The sequence below is a fragment of the Pagrus pagrus genome, assembly GCF_965226575.1.
Source record: "Pagrus pagrus genome assembly, chromosome: 5".
NCBI lineage: Eukaryota > Metazoa > Chordata > Actinopteri > Spariformes > Sparidae > Pagrus > Pagrus pagrus.
Window position 1 is genome coordinate 23,990,499 of NC_140189.1, and position 23,666 is coordinate 24,014,164.

The following is a 23,666-nucleotide window of genomic DNA, read 5'->3' on the forward strand; positions in this document are numbered from 1 at the left end:
TTATTTAGCAATATATGTATAATAGAGGTGCCATTTATTAGCAACATTATTTTAAATATCTCTCTTTCTTAAATTTATTTTTTGTTTCTGTTTTTGTGAATTACTAACTTGAGCAATCTTCCCATAATGATGTGTTTTCAGTACCATCTTATAGCCACAACAGCTGACTCCTGAATTTTTGACTGTTAAAATAGTTCACTTTTTAAAAAAAAAAAATACCACAAGACATAAAATACTGACTTAAAGGATCTGTATAATAACAGAGTGTTATTCTAACTGACTCTTCTTTGAAATATTGACCTGCTTTACTGAATGCTTATTGGGAAATTAAGAATGAAAGGGTCTTGCTAATATTGTAATGTGTTGATGCTGAATGTAGTACTTCCAATTGTCCACATGAGGACATTGTAGACCATCACATTTGAACTTCCTATGTGGAGGCTCGGGGCTCCTCCCAGATTCAGAGGATGATGATGTTTCTGTGGCGATTGAAACAAAGAGACTCAGAGGACGGACGAGAACGGTGCGACGACTATTTTCTTATTGTGGTATGAATGTGCAGAAAAACTAATTTCGCGTAGTTCGCTATCATGTGTAATTTCTCTTTTTGAGCGACGTTATTGGCCGATTTTGTCTCTATGCCTTTTCTCAACGTGTGGAATAATGCATTTACCGAGCAGGACGAGCTCTGTGTGGATATATCTCTTGGTCGTGCTGCTGGATTGTTACTGGGAAGCGGTGTCTGGGCAGCTCTCTTACTCCGTCTCAGAGGAGGTGAATCTGGGGACTGTTGTCGGAAATATCGCGAAAGATCTGAACATCAATGTCCAGGATTTGGAGTCCCGCATGTTTCAGATCGTTGCTGGATCAAAGAGAAAATATTTCGAGGTAAACCTGAAGACTGGTGTCCTGTACGTGAATGAGAGAATAGATCGGGAGGAACTCTGCGGAGATGAGCCCAAATGTTCACTCAGTGTAGAAGCAGTTATCAATAACCCATTAAAACTGTACCGGATTGAGATTATTATCTTAGATGTGAATGATAATTCGCCGTCATTTCTTAGCACGTCAGAGGTAATTGACATTAGTGAGAGCACAGCAGCAGGAGCTAAATTTCCTCTGCATCCTGCTGACGATGCGGACGTCGGTAAAAATACTGTAAACACCTACAAGCTCAGTCAAAATGAACACTTTTCTCTTGTTACACAAAAAGGAGAGAGTGTTACTCCAGAATTAGTGCTTCAGAAAGTTTTAGACAGAGAAAAACAGTCTGTGATCGAGCTAACACTCACTGCTATTGACGGAGGAACACCTGCTAAATCAGGCACTATGGTGATAACAGTCAACGTTTTGGACATTAATGATAATCCTCCTGTATTCAGTCAAACTCTGTATAAAGCCAGCGTGTATGAAAACGCTAAGATAGGAAGGCCGATAATAACACTAAATGCTTCTGATTTAGATGCTGGTCAAAATGCACAAGTGTTTTATTCGTTCAGTAAAGCAGGCCGAGGAAAACAAACTGATCTGTTTGCTATAGATGAAAAAACTGGAACTGTAACAAATAAAAAGAATATCGACTTTGAGGAAAATAATGCTTTTGAGATCAGAGTCCAAGCCAGTGATGGAGGTTCTCCTCCTCTCACTTCACACGCAAAATTACTGATTGAAGTTTTAGATGTCAATGACAATGCCCCTGAAATTTCAGTGACGTCACTATTAAACGCGGTTAAAGAAGATGCGTCCATTGGCACCGCCATTGCACTTGTTTCAGTACTTGATAAAGACGGAGGTAAAAACGGGATGGTGAACTGTAAAATTTCTAACAACGTCCCCTTTAAATTAGAGTCAAATTATAAGAATTACTATTCGTTGGTGGTGGACGGTCCTCTGGACAGAGAGGGCGCATCTCAATACAACATCAGCATCACTGCTACCGATGAGGGCAGCCCCCCACTGTCCAGCACGAGCGTTATTAATGTACACGTGTCTGATGTGAATGATAACGCACCTCTGTTCACAGAAAACATAATCAATGTATATGTGAAAGAAAACAGTCCAGTGGGAGCAATTATTAAAACTGTGACAGCAACTGATGCTGACGTTGACCAGAACAGTCAGGTGAGATATTCATTTTTACAAAGTAACACGAACACATTACCGTTTTCTACAATGGTGAACATCAACTCAGAGACTGGAGATATAGTCAGTCTGCAGGCCTTTAACTTCGAGGAGTTAAAAACGTTTCAGTTTAAAGTTCAGGCCACAGACTCTGGTGTTCCTCCGCTCAGCAGCAACGTGACTGTGAACGTTTTAATACTCGATGAAAATGACAATAATCCAACAATCCTCGCGCCCTATTCTGAGCACGGCTCCGTTAACAGTGAGAGCATCCCCTATTCTGCTGAAGCGGGATACTTTGTGGCAAAGATCAGGGCTGTAGACGCAGACTCTGGATACAATGCGCTGCTTTCGTATCACCTGTCTGAGCCCAAAGGAAACAACCTCTTCCGGATCGGAACCAGCACCGGAGAGATCAGGACTAAGAGGAGAATGAGTGACAATGACCTGAAAACTCACCCCTTGGTGGTGTTGGTTTCTGATAACGGAGAACCCTCCCTGTCAGCTACTGTGTCTATTGATGTGGTGGTGGTTGAAAGCACAGCTGACATCCAGACTCAGTTCAGACATGTGCCCATAAAGGAGGAGAGCTTCTCTGATTTGAACCTGTATCTGCTGATCGCCATTGTGTCGGTGTCAGTCATCTTTCTGCTCAGTCTCATCAGTTTAATAGCTGTCAAATGCCACAGGACAGACGGAAATTTCAGCAGGTACGGCGCCCCAATGATCACAACCCACCCTGACGGGAGCTGGTCTTACTCCAAATCTACTCAGCAGTATGACGTGTGTTTCAGCTCAGACACGCTCAAGAGTGACGTAGTAGTTTTTCCCGCACCGTTACCGCCTCTAGATGCGGAACTGATCAGTATTAACGGAGGAGACACTTTTACAAGAACTCAGACTTTACCCAACAAAGAAAAGGTAAGATTAAAGTTACATTAAGTACTGGTTGTGCTTGTTTCGAAGTGAAGAATTTGTTAATATATGGCGACATTTACAATGACTTTTATTTTCAGTTCAAACGAAATCAATAACAAGGATATTAAATCAAGGTCACTAAGTTGTTTTAGTTTAATATTGTACTCTGCAGTCTGCTGTTAATTTGCTGACATCTCATAAATTCCAGTTATTTTTGCTGCTGATAAATGTGTTTGTTGCTGTCCGTGGTGCTGAACACAGCTTTTTGAAGTTGCTTGCCATTCTAAGAACATGGTGCAAAACAAAACGTTATTGAAGTGCACAGTGTTTAAAATACACAAACACATGTCTCTGGCATTTACACTGGAACAATATGTTTCATATTTCACATATCTGCAAAGAAACCTATTCTGATTCAATATTTGCTTGTACTTTGCTCCTCGGTTTAAAAACAAAAGTTGGCCAGTGTATTGTAGTATGTAGACTTGCTAAAACTCACTGTCACTGCTGTAAGGGTAATGGTTTTGCTAGACATGTCAGTTATTTTCTAAAAGATGATGTAATCTAAAGAAGATTTCAATCATAAAGTGTTAATTTTTCCACCAATGGGATCAACTTTTCTTTCACACTTTCATTGTGACAATTGCCTCATATTTGAAGCGAACTGAGATGTTTTATAGTTTCCAGTGTTATCATATCTTGTGTAGCATGTAGGTATGACTTATGTCCACATGGGGACGCTTTAGACCACCACATTTATACGGTCTCTTCGGTGGCTCGGGGCTCCTCCCAGATTCAGTGGATGATGTTTCTGTGGGCTTTGTTACAGAGAGAGGTCGGACGACAAAGGACGGCTGTCTTGTTGGTCGGGAAAATGCGGAAATATTTTTCTGGAATTTTTCGTCCTTGATCTCGATCTCGTGGTTGTTTTTACATATCGTTTAGATTTGCATTCATGCTCCTTCTCAACGTGTGGAATAATGCATTTACCGAGCAGGACGAGCTCTGTGTGGATATATCTCTTGGTCGTGCTGCTGGATTGTTACTGGGAAGCGGTGTCTGGGCAGCTCTCTTACTCCGTCTCAGAGGAGGTGAATCTGGGGACTGTTGTCGGAAATATCGCGAAAGATCTGAACATCAATGTCCAGGATTTGGAGTCCCGCATGTTTCAGATCGTTGCTGGATCAAAGAGAAAATATTTCGAGGTAAACCTGAAGACTGGTGTCCTGTACGTGAATGAGAGAATAGATCGGGAGGAACTCTGCGGAGATGAGCCCAAATGTTCACTCAGTGTAGAAGCAGTTATCAATAACCCATTAAAACTGTACCGGGTTGAGATTATTATTTTAGATGTCAATGATAATTCTCCGTCATTTCTTAGCGCGTCACAGGTAATCAACGTTAGTGAAAGCACAGGAGCAGGGGCTAAATTTCCATTGAAGAGAGCTCACGATGCAGACGTCGGTAAAAATACTGTAAACACCTACAAACTCAGCCAGAATGAATACTTCTCGCTTGCTACACATAAAGGAGAGAGTGTTACTGTCGAACTGCTGCTTCAGAAAGTTTTAGACAGAGAAAAACAGCCTGTGATTCGACTCACATTAACTGCTGTTGATGGAGGAACACCTGCTAAATCAGGCACTATGGTGATCATAGTTAATGTCTTGGACATTAATGATAATCCGCCTGTATTCAGTCAAACACTGTATAAAGCCAGTGTGTATGAAAATATAAAGACAGGCACATCCATAATAACACTGAATGCTACTGATTTGGACGTTGGTCACAACGGACAAGTGTTTTATTCATTCAGTGAAATAGACCAGGGGAAACAAACTGATCTGTTTGCTATAGATGAAAAAACTGGAACTGTAACAAATAAGAAGAATATCGACTTTGAGGAAAATAATGCTTTTGAGATCAGAGTACAAGCCAGTGATGGAGGTTCTCCTCCTCTCACCTCACACGCAAAATTATTGATTGAAGTTTTAGACGTCAATGACAATGCCCCTGAAATTTCAGTGACGTCACTTCTGACTGCGGTTAAAGAAGATGCGTCCATTGGCACCGCTATTGCACTTGTTTCAGTACTTGATAAAGACGGAGGTAAAAACGGGATGGTGAACTGTAAAATTTCAAACGACGTCCCTTTTAAATTAGAGTCAAATTATAAGAATTACTATTCGTTGGTGGTGGACGGTCCTCTAGACAGAGAGGGCGCATCTCAATACAACATCAGCATCACCGCTACTGATGAGGGCAGCCCCCCACTGTCCAGCACGAGCGTTATTAATGTACACGTGTCTGATGTGAATGATAACGCACCTCTGTTCACAGAAAACATAATCAATGTATATGTGAAAGAAAACAGTCCAGTGGGAGCAATTATTAAAACTGTGACAGCAACTGATGCTGACGTTGACCAGAACAGTCAGGTGAGATATTCATTTTTACAAAGTAACACGAACACATTACCGTTTTCTACAATGGTGAACATCAACTCAGAGACAGGAGATATAGTCAGTCTGCAGTCTTTTAACTTCGAGGAGTTAAAAACGTTTCAGTTCAAAGTTCAGGCCACAGACTCTGGTGTTCCTCCGCTCAGCAGCAACGTGACTGTGAACGTTTTAATACTCGATGAAAATGACAATAATCCAACAATCCTCGCGCCCTATTCTGAGCACGGCTCCGTTAACAGTGAGAGCATCCCCTATTCTGCTGAAGCGGGATACTTTGTGGCAAAGATCAGGGCTGTAGACGCAGACTCTGGATACAATGCGCTGCTTTCGTATCACCTGTCTGAGCCCAAAGGAAACAACCTCTTCCGGATCGGGACCAGCACCGGAGAGATCAGGACTAAGAGGAGAATGAGTGACAATGACCTGAAAACTCACCCCTTGGTGGTGTTGGTTTCTGATAACGGAGAACCCTCCCTGTCAGCTACTGTGTCTATTGATGTGGTGGTGGTTGAAAGCACAGCTGACATCCAGACTCAGTTCAGACATGTGCCCATAAAGGAGGAGAGCTTCTCTGATTTGAACCTGTATCTGCTGATCGCCATTGTGTCGGTGTCAGCCATCTTTCTGCTCAGTCTCATCAGTTTAATAGCTGTCAAATGCCACAGGACAGACGGAAATTTCAGCAGGTACGGCGCCCCAATGATCACCACCCACCCTGACGGGAGCTGGTCTTACTCCAAATCTACTCAGCAGTATGACGTGTGTTTCAGCTCAGACACGCTCAAGAGTGACGTAGTAGTTTTTCCCGCACCGTTACCGCCTCTAGATGCGGAACTGATCAGTATTAACGGAGGAGACACTTTTACAAGAACTCAGACTTTACCCAACAAAGAAAAGGTAAGATTAAAGTTACATTAAGTACTGGTTGTGCTTGTTTCGATGTGAAGAATTTGTTAATACATGGCGACATTTACAATGACTTTTATTTTCAGTTCAAACGAAATTAATAACAAGGATATTAAAACAAGGTCACTAAGTTTTTTTAGTTTAATATTGTACTCTGCAGTCTGCTGTTAATTTGCTGATATCTCATAAATTCCAGTTATTTTTGCTGCTGACAAATGTGTTTGTTGCTGTCCGTGGTGCTGAACACAGCTTTTTGAAGTTGCTTGCAATTCTAAGAACATGGTGCAAAACAAAACGTTATGGAAGTGCACAGTGTTTAAAATACACGAACACATGTCTCTGGCACTTAAACTGGAACAATATGTTTCATATCTCACATATCCGCAAAGAAAGTTTTTTTGATTCAATATTTGCTTGTACTTTGCTCCTCGGTTTAAAAACAAAAGTTGGCCAGTGTATTTTAGTATGTAGACTTACTAAATCTAACTATCACTGCTGTAAGGGTAAGGGTTTTGCTAGACATGTCAGTTATTTTCTAAAAGATGATGTAATCTAAAGAAGATTTCAATCATAAAGTGTTCATTTTTCCACCAATGGGATCAACTTTTCTTTCACACTTTCATTGTGACAATTGCCTCATATTTGAAGCGAACTGAGATGTTTTATAGTTTCCAGTGTTATCATATCTTGTGTAGCATGTAGGTATGACTTATGTCCACATGGGGACGCTTTAGACCACCACATTTAGACGGTCTCTTCGGTGGCTCGGGGCTCCTCCCAGATTCAGTGGATGATGTTTCTGTGGGCTTTGTTACAGAGAGAGGTCGGACGACAAAGGACGGCTGTCTTGTTGGTCGGGAAAATGGCGAAATATTTTTCTGGAATTTTTAGTCCTTGATCTCGATCTCGTGGTTGTTTTTACATATCGTTTAGATTTGCATTCATGCTCCTTCTCAACGTGTGGAATAATGCATTTACCGAGCAGGACGAGCTCTGTGTGGATATATCTCTTGGTCGTGCTGCTGGATTGTTACTGGGAAGCGGTGTCTGGGCAGCTCTCTTACTCCGTCTCAGAGGAGGTGAAACTGGGGACTGTGGTCGGAAATATCGCCAAAGATCTGAACATCAATGTCCAGGATTTGGAGTCCCGCATGTTTCAGATCGTTGCTGGATCAAAGAGAAAATATTTCGAGGTAAACCTGAAGACTGGTGTCTTGTACGTGAATGAGAGAATAGATCGAGAGGAACTCTGCGGAGATGAGCCCAAATGCTCACTCAGTGTAGAAGCAGTTATCAATAACCCACTAAAACTGTACCGGGTTGAGATTATTGTTTTAGATGTCAATGATAATTCTCCGTCATTTCTCAGAACGTCTCAGTTCATGAATATTACTGAAAACACAGCAGCAGGGGCAAGATTTCCTCTGCATCCTGCTCACGATGCAGATGTCGGTAAAAATACTATAAATACCTACAAACTCAGTCAAAATGAACACTTCTCTCTCGAAACACATAAAGGAGAGAGTGTTACTGTCGAATTAGTGCTCCAGAAAGTTTTAGACAGAGAAAAACAGTCTGTGATCGAGCTCACACTCACTGCTATTGACGGAGGAACACCTGCTAAATCAGGCACTATGGTCATTAGAATCAATGTCTTGGACATTAATGATAACGCACCTGTTTTCAGTCAAAAGCTGTATAAAGCCAGTGTGTATGAAAACGCTAAGATTGGAACACCAATAATGACATTGAATGCTTCTGATTTAGATGCAGGCCAAAACGGACAAGTGTTATATTCCTTCAGTGAAGTAGGCCGAGGGAAACAAACTGATCTGTTTGCTATAGATGAAAAAACTGGAACTGTAACAAATAAGAAGAATATCGACTTTGAAGAAAATAATGCTTTTGAGATCAGAGTCCAAGCCAGTGATGGAGCTTCATCTCCTCTCACCTCACACGCAAAATTATTGATTGAAGTTTTAGATGTTAATGACAATGCCCCTGAAATTTCAGTGACGTCACTATTAAATGCGGTTAAAGAAGATGCGTCCATTGGCACCGCTATTGCACTTGTTTCAGTACTTGATAAAGACGGAGGTAAAAACGGGATGGTGAACTGTAAAATTTCCAACAACGTCCCTTTTAAATTAGAGTCAAATTATAAGAATTACTATTCGTTGGTGGTGGACGGTCCTCTAGACAGAGAGGGCGCATCTCAATACAACATCAGCATCACTGCTACCGATGAGGGCAGCCCCCCACTGTCCAGCACGAGCGTTATTAACGTACACGTGTCTGATGTGAATGATAACGCACCTCTGTTCACAGAAAACATAATCAATGTTTATGTGAAAGAAAACAGTCCAGTGGGAGCAATTATTAAAACTGTGACAGCAACTGATTCTGACGTTGACCAGAACAGTCAGGTGAGATATTCATTTTTACAAAGTAACACGAACACATTACCGTTTTCTACAATGGTGAACATCAACTCAGAGACTGGAGATATAGTCAGTCTGCAGTCTTTTAACTTCGAGGAGTTAAAAACGTTTCAGTTTAAAGTTCAGGCCACAGACTCTGGTGTTCCTCCGCTCAGCAGCAACGTGACTGTGAACGTTTTAATACTCGATGAAAATGACAATAATCCAACAATTCTCGCGCCCTATTCTGAGCACGGCTCCGTTAACAGTGAGAGCATCCCCTATTCTGCTGAAGCGGGATACTTTGTGGCAAAGATCAGGGCTGTAGACGCAGACTCTGGATACAATGCGCTGCTTTCGTATCACCTGTCTGAGCCAAAAGGAAACAACCTCTTCCGGATCGGGACCAGCACCGGAGAGATCAGGACTAAGAGGAGAATGAGTGACAATGACCTGAAAACTCATCCCTTGGTGGTGTTGGTTTCTGATAACGGAGAACCCTCCCTGTCAGCTACTGTGTCTATTGATGTGGTGGTGGTTGAAAGCACAGCTGACATCCAGACTCAGTTCAGACATGTGCCCATAAAGGAGGAGAGCTTCTCTGATTTGAACCTGTATCTGCTGATCGCCATTGTGTCGGTGTCAGCCATCTTTCTGCTCAGTCTCATCAGTTTAATAGCTGTCAAATGCCACAGGACAGACGGCAGTTTCAGCAGGTACGGTGCCCCAATGATCACCACCCACCCTGACGGGAGCTGGTCTTACTCCAAATCTACTCAGCAGTATGACGTGTGTTTCAGTTCAGACACGCTCAAGAGTGACGTAGTGGTTTTCCCCGCACCGTTTCCGCCTGTAGATGGGGAACTGATCAGTATTAACGGAGGAGACACATTTACCAGAACTCAGACTTTACCTAATAAAGAAAAGGTAAGATTATAAACTTAATTGTATCGCTTAATTGAGTGTAATTTCAGCTCTTATATTATGTATTATGTTACAATGTGCAATGACATTTTCCTCTGTGTCAGTGAATCAAATAACGCTGTTCTGATGCTGAAATCAAGTTTTGGATGCAAGTTCAACATATTAAAAGTACAGGAAAAGTATTATGGTTGTGATAGCTTGTGAGTCTTCAGGCTAGTGGTCTTTGACTGTTTGGTCTGAAACGTCACATTAAACGTGCCTTGCTGTCTATATATACTGTACTGTTTCCAAGACGGTGAAACAATTCGCTGTTGTGTGTTTCTCCTAGCATTTTCTTTACTTTGATCAAACCTTTAGAAGTTCTTTAAACCATTTCACCTATAGTGTGCGCCATGATGCTCTATCCATGGTGCTGAAATATGCAGCGATTACAATCTGCTTTGATTTTGATTTTTTTCCTCGCAGGAATGATCTCCTTTCTGGTGATTTATATTGTAACAAACCATGTTTAACTGTATTTAGTCATAGCCTTGCAGTTATTTCAAGTGACCATGAGGCGACGCTATAGACCGTGACACCGCCAGCTAGTCGCTGATGTGTCCAGGCCCCTCCCACATTAAAAGGATCATTTTGCCAGTGCTTTGTTAGAATGAGACGCAGGGTGAAGGGGGATGGATATAGAAAACGTCCCGACATATAATTTTGTCTTTCAAACGGCTTTTTCGCCTTGAAAAGCACAGAGCACGTCGATAAAGGGATATATGCTTTGTCTCGCTGTATGGAATTATGCATCGGCCGGGAAGAAAGACTCACATTGGGATTTATCTCTTGCTTGTTGTCGTGGTGTTTAACTGGGGAGCGGTTTCCGGACAGCTCTCCTATTCCGTCTCAGAGGAGGTAAACCTGGGGACGTCTGTTGGAAATCTCGCCAAGGATCTAAATCTGAATGTGCAGGATTTGGAGTCACGTATGTTTCAGATCGTTACCGGATCAAAGAGGAAGTATTTTGATGTAAATTTGAAGTCAGGTTTTCTCTACGTCAGTGAAAGAATAGACAGAGAAGAGCTCTGTGCGAAAGCTGCAAAATGCAAAGTGAATGTAGAGGCTGTGATTAATAATCCACTGAAACTGTACCGTATTGAAGTTAATATTCTTGACGTCAATGATAATCCCCCTTCGTTCAGTGCCAAATCACAAACTATCGATATAGCAGAGAGTGTATTGCCAGGAGCTACGTTCCCTGTGTTGTCGGCCTACGATGCCGATGTAGGGAAAAACAATATTAACACGTACAAGCTGAATCCCAGTGAATATTTCTCTTTAGCGGTGCACAAAGGGGAGAGTGTGTCAGCCGAGTTAGTTCTTCAGAAATCATTAGACCGAGAAAAACAGGCTTTAATTAAACTCACGCTGACCGCTGTAGATGGAGGAACTCCTCCAAAATCAGGCACGTCAGAAATAATCATTAATGTCTTGGACACAAACGATAATTTCCCGACGTTTACTAAAACATTGTACAAAACAAGTATAACAGAGAATGCACCACTTGGCAGTACACTAGTAACAGTGACTGCCACTGACGCTGATGAGGGGACGAACAAAGACATTGTGTATTTTCTTAACTCGAAAGATCAGGACCATGTGTTGGACATTTTTGAAATCGATTCAGAGACAGGAATAATAACAGTTAAAGGACAAATTGACTTCGAAACAAATCCTGCTTTTGAAATTCGTGTGCAGGCTGCGGACAAAGGCCAGCCTCCATTGACAGCACAGTGTAAAGTACTAGTGGAGGTGGTGGATCTGAATGACAATGCGCCTGACATCACGGTGACGTCACTGCTCAGCACCGTGAAGGAGGACGCTGAAATTGGTACTGCCATTGCGCTTGTTTCAGTTCTAGACAGAGATGGGGGCAAAAACGGTGAAGTCAACTGTGAGATAATGAATTCAGTCACCTTTAAATTGGAGACAAATTATAACAATTATTATTCCTTAGTTATTGGTGGAGCTTTAGACAGGGAACTCATTTCCCACTACAATATCACTATCAGAGCTACAGATGAAGGTAGGCCCCCTCTTTCTAACACCAGCACGGTTATTATTCAGGTTTCTGATGTGAATGACAACACACCTCGCTTTTCAGAGACTGTAATTAATATGTATGTGAAAGAAAACAGTCCAGTTGGGACGGTTTTGAAAGCAGTATCAGCAACAGATGCTGACGTTAGTGAAAATGGTCAGGTGAGATATTCATTAGCCAGTGATAATAACTTAGTGCCGCTGTCTACAATGGTGAACATCAACTCAGAGACTGGAGATATAGTCAGTCTGCAGTCTTTTAACTTCGAGGAGTTGAAAACGTTTCAGTTTAAAGTTCAGGCCACAGACTCTGGTGTTCCTCCGCTCAGCAGCAACGTGACTGTGAACGTTTTAATACTCGATGAAAATGACAATAATCCCACAATTCTCGCGCCCTATTCTGAGCACGGCTCCGTTAACAGTGAGAGCATCCCCTATTCTGCTGAAGCGGGATACTTTGTGGCAAAGATCAGGGCTGTAGACGCAGACTCTGGATACAATGCGTTGCTTTCTTATCACCTGTCTGAGCCCAAAGGAAACAACCTCTTCCGGATCGGAACCAGCACCGGAGAGATCAGGACTAAGAGGAGAATGAGTGACAATGACCTGAAAACTCATCCCTTGGTGGTGTTGGTTTCTGATAACGGAGAACCCTCCCTGTCAGCTACTGTGTCTATTGATGTGGTGGTGGTTGAAAGCACAGCTGACATCCAGACTCAGTTCAGACATGTGCCCATAAAGGAGGAGAGCTTCTCTGATTTGAACCTGTATCTGCTGATCGCCATTGTGTCGGTGTCAGCCATCTTTCTGCTCAGTCTCATCAGTTTAATAGCTGTCAAATGCCACAGGACAGACGGCAATTTCAGCAGGTACGGCGCCCCAATGATCACCACCCACCCTGACGGGAGCTGGTCTTACTCCAAATCTACTCAGCAGTATGACGTGTGTTTCAGCTCAGACACGCTCAAGAGTGACGTAGTGGTTTTCCCCGCACCATTTCCGCCTGTAGATGGGGAACTGATCAGTATAAACGGAGGAGACACTTTTACCAGAACTCAGACTTTACCCAACAAAGAAAAGGTAAGAACATGCGCATTAAGTGCGTCTCATTGTTGCCATTCCTTTATGTTGATTACTGACAGTAACAATATACTTGGTTCTTTGTTTGGACAAACAACACGCTTTTATTTTAGTGAACTTTAAATTTGAGTTAAGTTGATATAGGCCTGCTCTACATGCGTTGTTGTAATCTTCCCATTTTGGCTGCTAACTCTGCATTTAATGTGTGTGTCGCTGTCCGTGGTACTGAACGCAAGTTTCTGTATTGGTTTACCGGGAATTCCCATGACAAATGGAAAGTATACTGTATCGGCAGGTCTAAGAATAAGAATATTTTTTGGGTGGTCATGAATGCAATATATTTGCAAGTGAAAGTGTATATTTATTTTGATGAGAGAGTGTGAAAACAAGGGACTTTTGAAGTTTTGATACACTGTCTTTCACTGTTATCAGACGTGGAGCCTGACTTTTAATGCTGTATATCCATTAAAATTACTGGTCATTTGCATACTTTAATAAATCAATAGCGATACTGTCAATATATTTGAAAATACATTGTGGTTTTTATGTATCCAAATCCTTGGAATGACTTACAATTTATAATTAAGTGGTTGTCAGTGTTTCAGAATGAGGAGGGATTTTTCACGTGTATAGCTTGTGCAGTTTTTGAAAGTTACCACACAGTGACGCTATAGACCGTGACACGGAAATTGTTGAGGCTCCTCCCAGAGCAAAAACAGACTGACTGTGGTTTTCATCACAAAGAGACACGGGAAGAGAAGGCAGGGCATAATGGAGTCATCGTGTATAAGAAGAGGAAAATCGAAATAGTGCTGACTAAAATTGTTTTTCGTCTTGTAATCTCACGGTCGAAACCCCAGCGTGGATGTATGTTTTGTTCTTCTTCGGCGGAATTATGTCTTTACCGAGTAGCAGGAGGTCTATTGTTACATATCTGATGCTGGTGCTGTTGGATTGTTGCTGGGAAGCTGCGTCTGGGCAGCTCTCCTACTCCGTCTCAGAGGAGGTGAACCCGGGGACGAATGTCGGAAATATCGCCAAGGATCTGAACCTCAATGTGCAGGATTTGGAGTCCCGTTTGTTTCAGGTTGTTACAGGATCTAAAAGGAAATATTTCGAGGTAAATCTAAAGACCGGATTTCTGTATGTCAACGAGAGGATAGACCGAGAGGAGCTTTGTGCAGAGGAACCCAAATGCACGGTTAGTGTGGAGGCTGTGATAAACAACCCGTTAAAGCTTTATCGTGTAGAGATAGAAGTTAAAGATGTGAATGACCATTCTCCGTCTTTTAGCACGAAATCACAAATACTGGACATAGCGGAGAACACCCTGCCTGGGTTTAGATTCGCGTTGTCGGAGGCAAGCGATGCTGATGTGGGTAAAAATGGTGTTAGTGCGTATAAGCTCAGTCCGAACGAATATTTCACTCTTGCGACACACAAAAGAGAGGACAGTATATCTCCAGAGTTAGTCCTGCAGAAAGCTTTAGACCGTGAGAAAAAGGCACACATGCAGCTCGTGTTAACTGCGTTAGACGGAGGCACTCCACCAAATTCAGGCACATCAGAAATTGAAATAAATGTACTAGACACTAATGATAACGCACCAGTGTTCAGCAGTACGCTTTACAAAGTACAAACGTTTGAAAATGTCCCGATTGGTACGACAGTCTTCACCTTAAATGCGACCGACGCTGATGAAGGCACGAACAGTGAAATAGTGTATTCTCTTCGTAGTAAAGATCAGGACCATATTCTGGATGTTTTTAAAATTGACCCTGACACTGGAGTTATTTCAGTGAAAGGGAAAATCGACTATGAAGACAGAAAAGCTTTTGAGATCCGAGCAGAGGCTAGAGACAAAGCCCAGCCTCCTCTGTCTGCTCATAGTAAAGTGCTGGTAGAAGTAATTGACGTCAACGACAACGCTCCTGAAATCACTGTGACGTCACTGCTGAATACAGTGAATGAGGATGCTGCTGTAGGCACTGCTATTGCACTTGTGTCCGTTCTAGACAGAGACAGCGGCAAAAATGGTGAGGTGAAATGCGAGATCTTAAATGCTGTTCCGTTCAAATTGGACACAAATTATAAAAACTATTACTCTTTAGTGGTTGACGGACATTTGGACAGAGAGGTAACTCCTCAGTACAATGTCACAATATCAGCTACAGATGACGGGAGTCCTCCTCTTTCGAACATCAGTGTTATTACTGTTCACGTTTCTGATGTTAATGACAACGCGCCATATTTCTCAGAACCGGTAATAAACGTTTATGTGAAAGAAAACAGCAAAGTAGGAACAGTTATTAAAACAGTGACTGCGTCTGATGCTGACGTCAGCAACAACGGTCAAGTTAGCTACTCATTTTTAGACAGTAATAGTAAATCTCTGCCTCTACCCACAATGGTGAACATCAACTCAGAGACTGGAGATATAGTCAGTCTTCAGTCTTTTAACTTCGAGGAGTTAAAGACGTTTCAGTTTAAAGTTCAGGCCACAGACTCTGGTGTCCCTCCGCTCAGCAGCAACGTGACTGTGAACGTTTTAATACTCGATGAAAATGACAATAATCCAACAATCCTCGCGCCCTATTCTGAGCACGGCTCCGTTAACAGTGAGAGCATCCCCTATTCTGCTGAAGCGGGATACTTTGTGGCAAAGATCAGGGCTGTAGACGCAGACTCTGGATACAATGCGCTGCTTTCGTATCACCTGTCTGAGCCCAAAGGAAACAACCTCTTCCGGATCGGAACCAGCACCGGAGAGATCAGGACTAAGAGGAGAATGAGTGACAATGACCTGAAAACTCATCCCTTGGTGGTGTTGGTTTCTGATAACGGAGAACCCTCCCTGTCAGCTACTATGTCTATTGATGTGGTGGTGGTTGAAAGCACAGCTGACATCCAGACTCAGTTCAGACATGTGCCCATAAAGGAGGAGAGCTTCTCTGATTTGAACCTGTATCTGCTGATCGCCATTGTGTCGGTGTCAGCCATCTTTCTGCTCAGTCTCATCAGTTTAATAGCTGTCAAATGCCACAGGACAGACGGCAGTTTCAGCAGGTACGGCGCCCCCATGATCACCACCCACCCTGACGGGAGCTGGTCTTACTCCAAATCTACTCAGCAGTATGACGTGTGTTTCAGCTCAGACACGCTCAAGAGTGACGTAGTAGTTTTCCCCGCACCGTTTCCGCCTGTAGATGGGGAACTGATCAGTATTAACGGAGGAGACACTTTCACACGGACTCAGACTTTACCTAATAAAGAAAAGGTAAGCCACGCCTTATTTCATCAATCTGATATGTTGAAAAAATGGTTTTCATACCCCGGGTGGTACAAGTGATAATGATCTGTAGCTATGTTTGATTACTGATTAACTACTCTACACCATTGTTAAGAATATGACAGGGGTAGTAACTTAGACGTGTATCTCTAGTCTCTTCTGTGTAAATCTTGATTCTCGATGGTTTTATGGTGCATTGTTATGCACTAAAAAGCTGTCAGGTGAATTAATCACTGCTAATTTGGTCGACGTTGTTTTCTATGAATTAAGAACAATTTCAGTACAATGTTCAAATCTTTTCACTGAGTTTCACAGCTCTGTGATAAAGGACTTTGCGCACATTGAGGCGCTGTCCACGGTGCTGAAACCATCTTCTCTGTCCACTGTTCTCTGTATTCACACCCGGCTGCTGTCCGCTGGTATTGTGAAACGCAATGAAACGGTCTTAATGACATAAATAATAATGTGTAATAATAATGTGTCATGGATATAGATTGTTTTATTAACAGTTCTCTCTGAATTTAAGTCTTTCAAAATCAAAACATGAATTTCTATCTTTATCTTTATTGAGCATATATTTATTTCATTAACTGTGTTTGTGCAGCTTATAATATAGATATCATCTGTTTTGGGCCGTCTTTCAGTATACAAAAGTGTCACGAGATGTCGCTGGAGACCATGCAAAAAATGTGTGTTCATCGTTTAGAAACTCCTCCTCTATTCATGACATAAAATGTAACGTCATCATCTGGCAGTGCTTTGTGAAAATAGCGTTCAGACGAGTGAAACCCTAAAGAGAGAGGACACCAAGCCAGGATGGATATATAAAAACGTTACGTTTCATCTCTCGTGGATTGGCCAAGAGGCAGGAAACAGGATTTGTTGCTTTTTCCGCGACAGCAATGGCTGCTCGGGAACAATGGGATAATATCGTGGGTCTGTTTTTCACTCTGCTTTGTCTCTGCGACTGGTCCGTGGCTCAGATATCCTACTCCATTTCAGAGGAGGTGGACAAAGGGACAGCGGTGGGAAATCTCGCTAAGGATTTAAATCTCAGTGTGCAGCAGCTCCACTCCACGGGTCTCCAGCTCACCTCTGGGTATAGCAAACGGTATTTTGACATAAACCATGAATCTGGAGTACTTTTCGTTAACGAGCGGATAGATCGGGAGGAGCTTTGTCCTAATACGGTAAAGTGCTCTTTAAACATAGAGGCAATATTGAGTAACCCACGAAGCCTCCATCGAATTGAAGTTGTGATTAATGATATTAATGACAATGCTCCGTCTTTTCTGGAAGAAATAACCACAATAGATATGTATGAATCTTCATATGTTGGAGAAAGACATCTATTACCGATACCTCATGACGCAGATGTAGGAACTAATTCGGTAAAGACTTATAAATTGAACCCGAATGATCATTTCTCTTTGGATATACAGAGCAGTGGTGACCAGAGCGTGTCTGCTGAGTTAGTGCTGCAGAAAGCATTAGATCGAGAAAAACAGGCTGTTATTGAACTCACACTGACAGCGATAGATGGAGGAAAACCTCCCAAAACGGGGACTTTGCAGATACAAATTAATGTCCTGGATGTAAACGATAATTCCCCCTTGTTCAGTAAATCTCTTTACAAGGTCCAAGTTGTAGAAAATGCAAATATTGGCACAACGTTATTAACACTCACAGCTACTGATTTAGATGACGGTGTTAATGGTCAACTTGAATATTCTATTATAGGAAGGGGACGTTTAAGTCCTGATGACAAATTTGCCCTGAATGATAACACTGGAGAAATTACTGTAAAAGGCAATATTGATTATGAGGAAAATCAAGCATACGAGGTTCGTGTTCAAGCACGAGATAAGGGCACTCCTCCTCGCATTGCACACAGCAAGGTTTTAGTCGAAGTTATTGATGTCAATGACAATGCTCCGGAAATCTCCGTGTCTTCACTCATGAGTCCAGTGAAAGAGGACGCTGAAATAGGCACAGCTGTCGCTATGGTTACTATTACTGATAAAGACGGAGGCAAGAATGGTCTGACACACTGTACAATAACAGGTTCTGTGCCATTTAAGTTAAAATCTAACTATAAAAACTATTATTCATTGTTGGTTGATGGGCCTCTTGACAGAGAGAGTGTTTCACAGTATGATGTATCAATTACAGCTACAGATGAAGGAACTCCCTCTCTGTCGAGTACAAACGTTATTAATATTCAAATTTCTGACGTCAATGACAATCCTCCTCGATTTCTGGAGCATGTGATTAATGTTTATGTGAAAGAGAACAGTCCCACTGGAAGTACTATTTATACACTGACTACGTTAGATTCAGATTTGAATGAAAACGCAAAAGCAACTTATCACTTAATTAATAGTTCACCGAAAACCACCCCGATAGCTTCAATGGTTACTGTAAACTCAGAGACTGGAGATATAGTCAGTCTGCAGTCTTTTAACTTCGAGGAGTTAAAAACGTTTCAGTTTAAAGTTCAGGCCACGGACTCTGGTGTCCCTCCGCTCAGCAGCAACGTGACTGTGAACGTTTTAATACTCGATGAAAATGACAATAATCCAACAATCCTCGCGCCCTATTCTGAGCACGGCTCCGTTAACAGTGAGAGCATCCCCTATTCTGCTGAAGCGGGATACTTTGTGGCAAAGATCAGGGCTGTAGACGCAGACTCTGGATACAATGCGCTGCTTTCGTATCACCTGTCTGAGCCAAAAGGAAACAACCTCTTCCGGATCGGAACCAGCACCGGAGAGATCAGGACTAAGAGGAGAATGAGTGACAATGACCTGAAAACTCACCCCTTGGTGGTGTTGGTTTCTGATAACGGAGAACCCTCCCTGTCAGCTACTATGTCTATTGATGTGGTGGTGGTTGAAAGCACAGCTGACATCCAGACTCAGTTCAGACATGTGCCCATAAAGGAGGAGAGCTTCTCTGATTTGAACCTGTATCTGCTGATCGCCATTGTGTCGGTGTCAGCCATCTTTCTGCTCAGTCTCATCAGTTTAATAGCTGTCAAATGCCACAGGACAGACGGCAATTTCAGCAGGTACGGTGCCCCAATGATCACCACCCACCCTGACGGGAGCTGGTCTTACTCCAAATCTACTCAGCAGTATGACGTGTGTTTCAGCTCAGACACTCTCAAGAGTGATGTAGTAGTTTTCCCCGCACCGTTTCCGCCTGTAGATGGGGAACTGATCAGTATTAACGGAGGAGACACTTTTACCCGGACTCAGACTTTACCTAATAAAGAAAAGGTAAGCCACGCCTAATTTCATCAATCTGATATGTTGAAAAAATGATTTTCATACCCCGGATGGTACCTACAAGTAATAATGATCTGCAGCTATGTTTGATTACTGATTAACTACTCTACACCATTGTTAAGAATGTGACAGGGGTAGTAACTCAGACGTGTATCTCTAGTCTCTTCTGCTCAATTGTTTTATGGTGCATTTTTATGCATTTAAAAGCTGTCAGGTGAATTAATCACTGCTAATTTGGTCGACGTTGTTTTCTATGAATTAAGAACAATTTCAGTACAATGTTCAAATCTTTTCACTGAGTTTCACAGCTCTCTGATGAAGGACTTTGCGCACATTGAGGCGCTGTCCACGGTGCTGAAACCATCTTCTCTGTCCACTGTTCTCTGTATTCACACCCGGCTGCTGTCCGCTGGTATTGTGAAACGCAATGAAACGGTCTTAATGACATAAATAATAATGTATAATAATAATGTGTCATGGATGTAGATTGTTTTATGAACAGTTCTCCCTGAATTTAAGTCTTTCAAAATCAAGCCATGAATTTCTATCTTTATCTTTATTCAGCATATATTTATTTCATTAACTGTGTTTGTGCAGCTTATAATATAGATATCATCTGTTTTGGGCCGTCTTTCAGTATACAAAAGTGTCACGAGATGTCGCTGGAGACCATGCAAAAAATGTGTGTTCACCGTTTAGAAACTCCTCCTCTATTCATGACATAAAATGTAACGTCATCATCTGGCAGTGCTTTGTGAAAATAGCGTTCAGACGAGTGAAACCCTAAAGAGAGAGGACACCAAGCCAGGATGGATATATAAAAACGTTACGTTTCATCTCTCGTGGATTGGCCAAGAGGCAGGAAACAGGATTTGTTGCTTTTTCCGCGACAGCAATGGCTGCTCGGGAACAATGGGATAATATCGTGGGTCTGTTTTTCACTCTGCTTTGTCTCTGCGACTGGTCCGTGGCTCAGATATCCTACTCCATTTCAGAGGAGGTGGACAAAGGGACAGCGGTGGGAAATCTCGCCAAGGATTTAAATCTCAGTGTGCAGCAGCTCCACTCCACGGGTCTCCAGCTCACCTCTGGGTATAGCAAACGGTATTTTGACATAAACCATGAATCTGGAGTACTTTTCGTTAACGAGCGGATAGATCGGGAGGAGCTTTGTCCTAATACGGTAAAGTGCTCTTTAAACATAGAGGCAATATTGAGTAACCCACGAAGCCTCCATCGAATTGAAGTTGTGATTAATGATATTAATGACAATGCTCCGTCTTTTCTGGAAGAAATAACCACAATAGATATGTATGAATCTTCATATGTTGGAGAAAGACATCCGCTGCCGATAGCTCATGACGCAGATGTAGGAACAAATTCGGTAAAGACTTATAAATTGAACCCGAATGAACATTTCTCTTTGGATATACAGAGCAGTGGTGACCAGAGCGTGTCTGCTGAGTTAGTGCTGCAGAAAGCATTAGATCGAGAAAAACAGGCTGTTATTGAACTCACACTGACAGCGATAGATGGAGGAAAACCTCCCAAAACGGGGACTTTGCAGATACAAATTAATGTCCTGGATGTAAACGATAATTCCCCCTTGTTCAGTAAATCTCTTTACAAGGTCCAAGTTGTAGAAAATGCGAATATTGGCACGACGTTATTAACACTCACAGCTACTGATTTAGATGACGGTGTTAATAGTCAAATTGTATACTCTTTCACGGAAAAGGGACGATTAAATCCTGATGACAAATTTTCCTTGAATTATAATACTGGAGAAATTACTGTAAAAGGCAATATTGATTATGAGGAAAATCAAGCATACGAGGTTCGTGTTCAAGCACGAGATAAGGGCACTCCTCCTCGCATTGCACACAGCAAGGTTTTAGTCGAAGTTATTGATGTCAATGACAATGCTCCGGAAATCTCCGTGTCTTCACTCATGAGTCCAGTGAAAGAGGACGCTGAAATAGGCACAGCTGTCGCTATGGTTACTATTACTGATAAAGACGGAGGCAAGAATGGTCTGACACACTGTACAATAACAGGTTCTGTGCCATTTAAGTTAAAATCTAACTATAAAAACTATTATTCATTGTTGGTTGATGGGCCTCTTGACAGAGAGAGTGTTTCACAGTATAATGTATCAATTACAGCTACAGATGAAGGAACTCCCTCTCTGTCGAGTACAAACGTCATTAATATTCAAATTTCTGACGTCAATGACAATCCTCCTCGATTTCTGGAGCCCGTGATTAATGTTTATGTGAAAGAGAACAGTCCCACTGGAAGTACTATTTATACACTGACTACGTTAGATTCAGATTTGAATGAAAACGCAAAAGCAACTTATCACTTAATCAATAGTTCACCGAAAACCACCCCGATAGCTTCAATGGTTACTGTAAACTCAGAGACTGGAGATATAGTCAGTCTGCAGTCTTTTAACTTCGAGGAGTTAAAAACGTTTCAGTTTAAAGTTCAGGCCACAGACTCTGGTGTTCCTCCGCTCAGCAGCAACGTGACTGTGAACGTTTTAATACTCGATGAAAATGACAATAATCCAACAATCCTCGCGCCCTATTCTGAGCACGGCTCCGTTAACAGTGAGAGCATGACCTATTCTGCTGAAGCGGGATACTTTGTGGCAAAGATCAGGGCTGTAGACGCAGACTCTGGATACAATGCGCTGCTTTCGTATCACCTGTCTGAGCCCAAAGGAAACAACCTCTTCCGGATCGGGACCAGCACCGGAGAGATCAGGACTAAGAGGAGAATGAGTGACAATGACCTGAAAACTCACCCCTTGGTGGTGTTGGTTTCTGATAACGGAGAACCCTCCCTGTCAGCTACTGTGTCTATTGATGTGGTGGTGGTTGAAAGCACAGCTGACATCCAGACTCAGTTCAGACATGTGCCCATAAAGGAGGAGAGCTTCTCTGATTTGAACCTGTACCTGCTGATCGCCATTGTGTCGGTGTCAGCCATCTTTCTGCTCAGTCTCATCAGTTTAATAGCTGTCAAATGCCACAGGACAGACGGCAGTTTCAGCAGGTACGGTGCCCCAATGATCACCACCCACCCTGACGGGAGCTGGTCTTACTCCAAATCTACTCAGCAGTATGACGTGTGTTTCAGCTCAGACACGCTCAAGAGTGACGTAGTGGTTTTCCCCGCACCGTTTCCGCCTGTAGATGGGGAACTGATCAGTATTAACGGAGGAGACACTTTTACCAGAACTCAGACTTTACCCAACAAAGAAAAGGTAAGAAGCATAAAGAATGAACACTACCAATGAGTGTATATTTTGTTTCCATGTATATCTTTAGCTGCTTCAAGTGAGGGCAAAGCGTTCGCAGTATGTAATTATGCCTTGTGGTATGCAGGTGTGGTCCTTTCATCATTGATAGTAGAGGACTATTATTAAGGTTCTGACAACATTCAACGTCTGATAGATTGCATACTGTTCATCCATAGTCTAATAATGCTGAATGGGAAATGCTCTCTCCATGGTGCTGAAATCTCTCTGCGTCCCTTAGTCTTTTTGACCTCATGTACTTATTTTGAACTTGTGTTTCACTTGGCATAGTTTGTCTGTGGGTCGGCACATTTTGGGGGGAAAACCCAAACATTTAAAATATATTCTGTTTTAAAGTAAAGCGGCAAAACAATTAAAAAACAATCGGGCGTAGACGTTTACTATCCTAGACTTCCACAACAACAAGATCATAAGGTGGTAAAATAGTAAGGAACGAAATGAAGGGATTTGTTCTAAATTATAATTGTTTTTTAAAACTTGCTTTTTAATTGTTTGTGGTGGCGGACGCATATTATTATATGTGTATCAGCAAAAGAACAGTCTTATACAATCGTTATCTATTTAATTCATTCACTTTATTATCTAACAATGATCAATACATTGTCTCTCTTAGTTATAATATTCTTTTGTTTGATCTCGACTCCAATTACTTGGATTCTTCTGCTGTTCTTACCGTTTTGTTTTTGCAACAAACAGACATCATGCTTCACGCAATCGGATCATATATTAAACATTTCTGATGTATTGTTGAAGAAAACACATTAACTCATGAGGTGTTGTTGGTAAAAGTCCACTGTGTTCTGTCAGAGGAACGCAAGATGTCGCTGGAGACCACGGGTTCAATCG

At 42.1% G+C, this 23,666-nt stretch overlaps 5 protein-coding genes across 15 annotated transcripts in view; all 5 read left to right on the plus strand.

Annotated features, from left to right (window-relative positions):
• Positions 1-23,666, plus strand: part of LOC311257655 (protocadherin alpha-C2-like) — a 172,652-nt gene that overhangs the window by 79,100 nt on the left and 69,886 nt on the right. Inside the window, exon 1 of one of the 11 annotated variants that reach the window (XM_084353411.1) lies at positions 3,883-6,398. The exons of 9 other annotated variants lie outside the window; for them this stretch is intronic. In XM_084353411.1, the coding sequence (XP_084209537.1) occupies positions 4,020-6,398 (2,379 nt within the window). In that variant the 5' untranslated portion in view covers positions 3,883-4,019. Of the gene's footprint in view, positions 1-3,882; positions 6,399-13,676; positions 16,191-23,666 lie in introns of those variants that run through there. One more of the 11 variants, XM_084353421.1, reaches the window with a different exon arrangement.
• On the plus strand, positions 522-3,063 carry LOC311257463 (protocadherin alpha-8-like; the record flags this gene model as incomplete). The annotated part of the gene is made up of 1 exon (XM_084353103.1): positions 522-3,063. Exon 1 carries the CDS (start codon positions 664-666, stop codon positions 3,061-3,063), a length of 2,400 nt encoding a protein of 799 aa, XP_084209229.1. The 5' UTR covers positions 522-663.
• LOC311257683 (protocadherin alpha-8-like) lies at positions 7,304-9,766 on the plus strand (the record flags this gene model as incomplete). Its single annotated transcript, XM_084353499.1, has 1 exon — positions 7,304-9,766. Exon 1 carries the CDS (start codon positions 7,376-7,378, stop codon positions 9,764-9,766), a length of 2,391 nt encoding a protein of 796 aa, XP_084209625.1. The 5' UTR covers positions 7,304-7,375.
• On the plus strand, positions 10,423-13,365 carry LOC311257464 (protocadherin alpha-8-like; the record flags this gene model as incomplete). The annotated part of the gene is made up of 2 exons (XM_084353104.1): positions 10,423-12,932; positions 13,346-13,365. The coding sequence occupies exons 1-2, from the start codon at positions 10,538-10,540 to the stop codon at positions 13,363-13,365; spliced, it is 2,415 nt and encodes an 804-aa protein (XP_084209230.1). The 5' UTR covers positions 10,423-10,537.
• On the plus strand, positions 16,991-19,498 carry LOC311257679 (protocadherin alpha-3-like; the record flags this gene model as incomplete). The annotated part of the gene is made up of 1 exon (XM_084353495.1): positions 16,991-19,498. The coding sequence occupies exon 1, from the start codon at positions 17,105-17,107 to the stop codon at positions 19,496-19,498; it is 2,394 nt and encodes a 797-aa protein (XP_084209621.1). The 5' UTR covers positions 16,991-17,104.